At 48.4% G+C, this 8,838-nt stretch overlaps 1 protein-coding gene across 2 annotated transcripts; it reads left to right on the top strand.

Annotated features, from left to right (window-relative positions):
• Nucleotides 1–2,862: 2,862 nt before the first annotated feature.
• On the top strand, nucleotides 2,863–8,619 carry CCK (cholecystokinin). 2 transcript variants are annotated; one of them, XM_006051821.3, is made up of 3 exons: nucleotides 2,863–3,076; nucleotides 4,127–4,342; nucleotides 8,215–8,619. In XM_006051821.3, exons 2-3 carry the CDS (start codon nucleotides 4,129–4,131, stop codon nucleotides 8,346–8,348), a joined length of 348 nt encoding a protein of 115 aa, XP_006051883.1. In that variant the 5' UTR covers nucleotides 2,863–3,076; nucleotides 4,127–4,128; the 3' UTR covers nucleotides 8,349–8,619. The 2 variants fall into 2 exon arrangements, with proteins under 2 accessions (XP_006051883.1, XP_044789726.1); XM_044933791.2 differs by lacking the exon at nucleotides 2,863–3,076 and adding an exon at nucleotides 3,090–3,229.
• The last annotated feature ends 219 nt before the right edge of the window (nucleotides 8,620–8,838 follow it).

Genomic DNA, 8,838 nt, shown 5'->3' with positions numbered 1-8,838 from the left:
CTTGGGTTATCTCACAGAGACCTCAGTGGGATTGAGTCCACAACAGTATCCCCCTCATTAACATGCACTTGATTTCCTTCTCTCTCTTCCCTGCTCCCTTACTCCTACTTCCTTGAGATCACTCCCAAGTAATCTCCCTGCACCCAGGTTGTCTCAGCCTTGCTTTTGTGAGCACCTCATCTTAAGAGATTCTGAGGGAACTCATCATTAGTAAGAGGAAATGGTTCACCACCACAGCTCCTTCTTTCTTTTCTGCTAAATTGCTCCATATAATGGCAGATGATATTGGCTATGTGGGCCTTTGGAAAATTCCAGGACAAATAATGGCATTTCCAATACAAGTTCAAGAGAAAAAAAAAGAAATTCAAGATCCCAAACACAAGACTTCAAGCACATTTCTAATCACAGCAAACAATCTCCTAACCTCCTTTAAATGGAGATCACTGTAACAAGTTTAAATTCCATGAAAAATAAAGTAGGAGGCTCTAGTGTGTTCCTGGAAATTTCACTCAGTTTTCTACAAACGAAAAATGGATATATGTCTTTGAGATACTTCCCATGGCTTTAAAAAAATCCTGCATGGAAACTATCACATCCCTGTCTCAAGGGCTGCTTTGGGGGGGATCCCTCTCCAACTCTGAATGGGATCTCAGTTAAATTATTTTCAGCACAATTAGATGGAAATTTGCAGATTCCAAATCAGAAAACAGTTACAGGTTTTCACTCACCTCTGCTGTCTACAGTGACACATCTGGATGTGGTTCCCACCCTTTCCATTTCCTGGATGAAAGTAGAGACCTTTCACATCATGTGGCATTTATTTTCTGTCTCTCTGACTAGAATGGAAGCACCACGAATACAGGCATTTTGCCTGTTTTGCTCCCTATTGTGTCCCAATAGTGTCTGATAGACAGTTGGTGTCCTTGGTAGGATTATGCTGAAATTAGACAAAACCTTAGGGGCACGTGATTTATTAGGGAGATGATCCCAGATACCAGACTTGAGAAAATGAGAATACAGGAGCAAAAGCGTTCAATAAATATTAACTAAATGGATGGAGGGGAGGGAGTTCAGTAACTGGCTTAGGAAATTCTGTAGCAGTGGTTCTCAAAGTGTGGTCAGGGGACCATCACCACCAGCAGTAGCCTTAGGGAAATCATCAGAAATGCAGGTTTCTGGGCCCCATCTCAGACCTACTGAATCAGAAACTCTGGGAGATGTTTGAGCAAGCCTCTTGGTGATTATGCTCCATAACAACTTCACGTTCTCAGACATGCCTTAACCACAGTCACAAATAAAACTAGTTTCACCAAGTGAACTACACAGTAGCCTCCTGGGAAAACCACTGGGAAACATCTAACCTGAAACTCTGTTTCAAAAATGTTGCCTTTAGATTGCAGAATTAGGTGCCTCTAGGTGATGGCACCCCACTCCAGTACTCTTGCCTGGAAAATCCCATGGACGGAGGAGCCTGGTAGGCTGCAGTCCATGGGGTCGCGAAGAGTCGGACACGACTGAGCGACTTCACTTTCACTTTTCACTTTCCTGCATTGGAGAAGGAAATGGCAACCCACTCCAGTGTTCTTGCCTGGAGAATCCCAGGAACGGGGGAGCCTGGTGGGCTGCCGTCTATGGGGTCACACAGAGTCGGACACGACTGAAGCGACTTAGCAGCAGCAGAAGCTAGAGTTTAGAAAAGGGACAGCAACCAGAGGCATCTCCCCACTAAGCATCCCAGGCTCCCCACCCACCTCAACACCACAATCCCACCATCCCAGGAGCTGAGTACAGATTCTGATTTGAAAGAATCAGGTCCAAATCTTTCTTCAGGAAGGAAAAGCGGGGAGGGGCGGGTGGCTACCCTCAAGTCTCAGGCTGGAACGTCTCAGTCCGCTGAGGCTCCAGGAACTGGGGAGAAGCCTTGGCCAGTTGCTGCTTCTGTTGGCTCCCCCGGTTGCTGAAATGGGGTTGTCGGTAATTTTGCAGCACCGGGAGAACTGGAGCACTAACTAGATGACTCTAACCCAAACGGCTTCAGGGCGGAGGTGGGTGTAGACCCCTGTGGAGCACTGGCCAGGGGCGCGACCCCACAGGGAAGGGCGCACAGCTGCCGCGGCGCCTCCCTTGTCCCCACTAGTTGGGTGAGTGACAAGAGCGAGGTCTTTATTTCAAAGACGGCGGGGACCGGCTCACGTGTGAGAGCTGGGGAAGATGGGACTGGCGGATGCCGATGCCAGAGGGGAACGGCGATTGGGGGGCTTTGGGGAACACTCGTTGGCGCCGCTTGGCGACAGGAACTGAGGGCGCCGCGGGCGGGACGTAGCTCCGCTTGGAAGAAAACACAGCCCTTTCCCAAACTCCGGGCAAAGCCCAATAGACTCATCCTCCTTTTACAGCTACGTAAAGCAGGGTCCGTGACGCCCGCAGCCAGCCGTGGAGGAGCCCTTTCGCTGACCCAGGGACCCTTGCCCTCGGGATCCTGGGATCAAGGGGCTGAGAACAAAGTTAAAAGACCAGAGCAGAGCAGCCTGGGACGCTCCAAGAGGGGCCGACACTGCCACCATCTCAGAATTACACTTTGCTGACACCCAGCACTGTCCAGTGCCACTCCATCCTATCCTGGGTTTCTTTTCCGGCGCCTCTGGTCCCCAAAGCGAACTACAGGCGCGCGGGCAGCTTCTCCATCCCGCAGGAGAGTCCCATTCCTAGGTCTCCCATCCTGAAGACGGGGAGCTTCGCGCTGGAATGGGCAAGGGAGAAGGGGGTGCACGCAGCTGGGGGAGGAAGTCCCCCCGACCGAGACGCGGCTGACGCCACCCACCCCGCCACCCACCCGGCTCCACATGGCCACTGCCCCCTCTCTCCCAGCAGCCACCTCAATCTATTGTCGCCCCGGCGGCCGCCCTCGGAGCACGTGCCGCTACCCCTCTGCGTCAGTACTGGGTAAACAGATAACTGGCCAACGACTCAGGCGGGGCTATTTAAGAGGCAGCCTCCTGCCCGCCTACCTTGAACTTGGCTCAGCTCCCCCGCTGCTCTGGCTGGAACGCGAAGCCGGCTGCGTCCTATTCCGAAGGTAGGTTCCCGGCTCTCGGGGATCCAAGTGTCCTCGAATAATGGGTCTTAACTTCTGTTCTCCTTCCATTTCATTTTACCGTTTTCTGTTTCTTCTTTCCGACAGCTCGAAAGACACTTCTCCAAGTCACAAAGGACAGTGCGGGCTGGCTGGGTAGGGCTGGTTTACAGACTTCTACTCGCTTGCTTTGTTCTCCAGCGCAGGCAACGCTGGAGCATCTATTTGCTCGGGTTAGCGGGCAAATTGCGATTCGCTAGATGTTACTATACAGCGGTCCAGTGTACTTTGCAATCTTTTCATATAAACTACCGAGAGGTTTTTAATTTAAATTCATTTTCTGAATACTGCGGGGAAACTCAAGGTTTGGGGGATAGAACCATCCCAGTGTTTTATCTGCGCGGATCTAAAACGCAGCGGTGCTTGGCGGACGCCGGAGGACTGAGCGCAGATTTCTGATTATTTTAAAACCCTGCCTGTTTTACATAGTTGTTCATTGCCAATTCCCGTTCGCACCTTGAGGAAACTTGAAAAATACGGCTTTTATGTATTGGTCTCATATTTTAAACCGTGCTTCTCAGTTTTTCACCATTTATTTCCCTATTTGAAGCGTCTGAGCTCTCTGGTAAGGTGCCTCTTTTCTTCAAGGCTCTAATTTTTCCTACGGAGTAGTCCCTTTCGGATAATTTTCACCTGTCTTTAATCTCTTGTTTTTCCAGTTAGGAGAAGAGAGACGACGCTGTAACACTTTCTCAAATTAAAGGAAAACAGAAGACATTTCTTCTGCTAAACAGGGCAGAGGACAGGGTCTCTCTCCGTCCCCCACACCACTCCCGGGCCCCGACTGCGGTTCACCCCAAAGAGAAACGCGGTGCGCCCGAACGCGCATGCTGGGGTCACCAGCTCCCAAATGCTGGCACCTGCCTAGCGGATCCGGAGCCCCGCGCCTTTGGGCTGAGCCCCCTTCTCTGTACCTTGGGTGTCCGACCCTCCTCAGGAGCCCACGGATGCCCCACCTTTTCGTTCACGTCCCCTTCCCTCTGCTCCCCGCAGCCATGAACCGCGGCCTGTGCCTGTGCTTGCTGATGGCGGTCCTGGCGGCGGGCGCCCTGGCGCAGCCGATGCCTCACGCGGACCCCACGGGCCCTCGGGCGCAGCAGGCGGAGGAGGCACCCCGGAGGCAGCTGAGCGCGGTGCCGAGGGTGGACGACGAGCCCCGAGCACACCTGGGCGCGCTGCTGGCCAGGTACATCCAGCAGGCTCGGAAAGGTACGCAGGCTGTCCCTCCCTTCTGCCTCCAGGCCTGACCCTCTTCTCCACCATCGGGCTGGTGAAGGCGGGTGACTCCTGGGGAGCCAGGGGGTACCTGGGCAACAGGATAAGGTGAAAGGTTTTTCACTTTCTTTTCTCTGATTCTGCTTGCCCCAGACAGTGCAGTTTTCTGTACCTCCTTTGTAGCAAACTGAGAGGGAAGGGGCAGGACTTAATTTAGTAAGAGAAAGCTTTCTTTAAACTAATTTTTGGCACTGTGTTGCTGTTTAGGTTCAACATATTGTAAAGATATTAAAAGATGATTACTGAGCAAATTACTAACTCAGAAAGAGTTTGCAGGTCCACTAAACACCCTCTGCTGTAAATTTAAAGGACCCAGGAGCTGCCCAGCTACTGCATTTGGAAACCCTGTAGCAGACAATGGTCAGCGCTAAGAATACTTGAGAGCTGACAGCAACAGTCTAAGAAGTGACCATGTGTCGATTTTCATGGAAGTATGTAACAGGAAGAAAGAATCAGGAGCAGTTTTGAGTCCTCTTTTAGCAGTGGTTTAAGATGATGACCCAGCAAGAGATGTGTTTATTTTCACTTTGCTGTTGGAGACACAGACCCAGCTGCTGCAGGAGCTGTCACACTTTCCTCAGCATCAGAGTCTTTCTCTAGGAATAAAGTAATTCAGCAGCTCAGTAGCTGCGTGGCATATGGACAGCCCTGTCCCTTTCTGGGGCCTGACTGTCTCATCTGTAAGGAGGGCATGAGGTGGGGTTCCCCTTAGCTCCTTCTAGCTCTTTGTGAGATTCAGAGGGAGGCTCGTTCATCTCTAGGGTCCTTGGAAATCATGATTTGAACTGGGACAGATTTTTTTTCCTATCAACTTTATCTAAAGTGACACTAATGGAGAAGCCGTGTTTTAAACTGGACCAATATGGCTGGATGAAAAACCAGTAAATGCTGCTGGGAGAGGTGGGAGGTGGGCTCCTTTCCCACAAGGCTCTCTTAACGTTAACTGCTGGGGTTCCGGGGCCCGGATTTGAACTTTAACTTGTGGCTTGATAAAATGGGGAGAAAATAAAGGGTTTGGCTCTCCAGAGTCTCCTACAATTCCATAGGAAGGTGACAAGGGACCTTTTTGACCAGGGCAATTCAGAAGGGAAAAAAAATAGAAGATGATGCATTACATTTCATCCTCTTATTGGGGGATTGTCCCAACTACCATCTTCTCTTTTGCTTTCCTCCTAATTATATTGAAAGATGTGGAAATATTAGACAGATGACAGAGAATGTCTGAAAATTTGGAGGTTCCTGCTGACTGTCTGTCTGAAAGTAGTTTAAAATCTGTCCTTGGATATAGGTTGAATATCCTAGGTTTTCTGTTGACCATAATCTGGAAGCCCCTTCCTACCTTCAGGAAAGATCCACCAGAAACAGTTCTGGGAAAGAAGCCAGTTACCAAATGATTTCCCCAGAACTGACACTTCACAGTGACTTTATACCACAACTCTTAGCTGGAAGGGCCTTCCTGCTGTCTTTTCTCAGCCCTTTGCCTTCAGCCTGCAGTGACAAACAAACCCATATGGGAAGAATCGTCACTTGAAACTTTAGCTGCCAACACCAAGGATCAGTGCTAGCTGGAAAAAAAATCATTCTCTTCTATTTGACAAATATGAACTAGAAATAAGTATCTCCATCTATACAATTTCTTTGTTTTATACATTTCGAGATCGCAGTGAATATTTACTCAACTGTAGTATATGCCATGCTTAAAGATTCTAAACAAGATAATGCACCCTTTGGGGAGAGCTCAAGAGTTTATCATTAAGAACTGTCTATGGAGATGTCAGTGATCTGAAGAGAAGGAATTCTATTAGTGTATACCTGCCCCAAGCCCAGCACAGTCCAGTGCTCCATCTGTGTTGTTTCTCTTTGTCCTCACAATAACCCTGTGCAGTAGGGTCTCATTGTGTCAGTGTGGAAGCTGGGATTCTGGAAGATTGCATGCCTAGATGGGTAGCACATCTCAGCAGCATAAGGGCTGGGAATTTACTCAAGTCCTGCCCTCTCCAGAGGGTCTGGAAGCCATTCAGCTTCCCAGCTGTACTGCTCATTACAAGTTTTAAAGTTTCAAGGAGCTAGGCCCTTCAATTGTGTGAGTTGGTTGTAAGTGCCTGCTCTGTGTACGCAATGGGGAAGCGAGTGAGGACTCTGGTAAATGCACAGAACCATGTGTGCAGTGGGGAAATTCTGGGTGATACAGACACAGCTTCCATACTGTACACGATGCCCCCGACCAAAACCACGGAGGTTGCTGCTCACACTGAAGCTACCATGTTGCTTCCATTAGGTGGCATTTCCAGTGGTGCCCAGCCCTTGGAGGGGGCATTCAGCAGCAACAGGCAGGAGGACGAGGCATATTTTGGTGTGACTCTGTACAGATAACTGGGTCTGAGAGTTTTACTGAATGCAGGGACTAATAGTTCATCTGAAAGGTGTTGAACAGCAAAGGCTGATTTCCTCTGCATAGACTGGCAACCCCTGCAAAAGAACTGGAATGTGCTGGGGTGATGCTTAGTCCCAAGGCTGAGAAGTAATGGGGAGGGGAAAGAGAGGGGACAGGAAGAAAGTGTGGGGACATTGCTCCATAGGGTTGTTTCTGGTTTTAAATTTAGCTAGCTTTATTTGATTATCAGGATACCTGCTTCTGCAGTGTCATCAATAAATAAGCTGTGGTCCGACTTGATGCAGCTTGGGCAGCAGTTGGCAAGGTCAGCCTTGTACAGAAGGGCTCAATGCCAGCATTGTGAGCAGTGGGGACACAGTGGCCCCCAATATAATAGGAACCATCAAGTGAGCCTCTACCCCTCTGCTCTTGAAGCCACTTGCGCTTTGCCCAGTGAGATCCCTGAGGGACTGTTCTTGCCCCTTGGTTTGTACAACAGAAGGTATGATACTAATTTTATCCCCAGGATGCCAGTGTCTATGATCTGTGGGCCAGAACAGTCACATGCCTCATCATGGCCCTGCCCACTCAACATGAATCATACCTGGACTCCTGTTTCAAAGGACTCAACTCCTGTCCCCATGGGCCCATTTCAGGTTCAATGATTGCATGTTGGTCAAAATGGCTGAACTAAACTACCTCTGTTCTGCCCACCCTTCTTTGAGTGTTACTGAGATGCTAAGATTTTAATCTGCTGGTGTGCATTTTTCTCAATATAATTTTTTTTTTTTTTTTTAGAAAAAGAAGGTAGCTTTCAAATTAATAATTTTAAAACAGCATTTATCTAGCAGTGAGATTGGATTCCATTTTAGAAAAGCCATTCTAACATCAAAATATTGTCATCATATTACCTTGACAAGAGTCAGGTAGGCTCAGGGATATTAAGGGGTAAATTTTATTTTTTTGCCCTGTAGGATCTTTGTTCCCCAACCAGAGAATGAATCATGTCCCCTACCTTGAGAGCATGGAGCCTGACCCACTTGACCACCAGGAAAGACCCTTAAGGGGTAAACTTTAGAGATGGGTACTACTGGGGAAATCCTGCTACATAAGGGAAAACACCCGGAGCAGTAGGAAAACCTAGGCAGGTCTCAGCTATGAAAGGCGAGAATAAATTAATTAACCTAAATTCTTACAGATCACAAACTACACCACAACTAGAAAATACTACCCTCTCTCCAGTTACACAGACATGGGTCTTTCTTTTCTCTTAGGTTTTGGCCCAGCAATCTCACTCTCTCGATAACTCTTTGATACATTTAAGAGGGTGTATGTTACATATTGCCCGGCCTTTTCTATTATTTGCCTTTACAATAGGAACTAGTGATGCTCTTAGATATAATTATCCTGTTTCCTTCCTCTCTGCCCCTAGCTCCTTCTGGCCGAATGTCTGTGATCAAGAACCTGCAGAGCCTTGACCCCAGCCACAGGATAAGTGACCGGGACTACATGGGCTGGATGGATTTTGGCCGGCGCAGCGCTGAGGAGTTTGAATACACCTCCTAGAAGACCTGGCCTTCAGCAGTGTGATAGGAAGCAACCTCCTGACTCAAAGGAGGCAGAATAAGAAAACAATCACACTCATAACTCGTCTCTGACGTCTGACATTTAAAGTATCTATTTATTAAGTTTTCAATGTGAAAAATCTGTCTGTATCATTGTCCAACACAACCTCACACCTTGGCAGAAATGTACAAAAGGATGACAAAATGTTTTCCTTATCTGTGATCCCCGGTCTTAATGTGTTACAATGCTATTAAAGTGATTTTCTTCTGTTTTTCGTTCTCTGTGTCTACAAATGGCAAAAAGTCCTTTAGTCTTCAGAAAGTTCAAGGAGGGATTCCTGATGTATGGGACCAAAGGATGAATCCCTGCAGTCGATGATCAGAGAAAAGGGACCTGGGTTTTATTCCGCAAAGGCCCCAGGTGGCCTGATGCAATAGGAAGCCCCAAAGGAGACAGACGTTGGAAAGAAAGGTGGTTAATTCACTTTACA

The sequence above is a fragment of the Bubalus bubalis genome, chromosome 21, assembly GCF_019923935.1.
Source record: "Bubalus bubalis isolate 160015118507 breed Murrah chromosome 21, NDDB_SH_1, whole genome shotgun sequence".
Taxonomy (NCBI): Eukaryota; Metazoa; Chordata; class Mammalia; order Artiodactyla; family Bovidae; genus Bubalus; species Bubalus bubalis.
This window is presented reverse-complemented; position numbering and strand designations above follow the sequence as displayed.

Coding starts and splice junctions, on each gene's coding strand:
- CCK (XM_006051821.3), top strand. CDS start 4,129: ATGAACCGCGGCCTGTGCCTGTGCTTGCTGATGGCGGTCCTGGCGGCG. Junction 4,343..8,214: donor CATCCAGCAGGCTCGGAAAG/GTACGCAGGCTG, acceptor CTCTGCCCCTAG/CTCCTTCTGGCCGAATGTCT.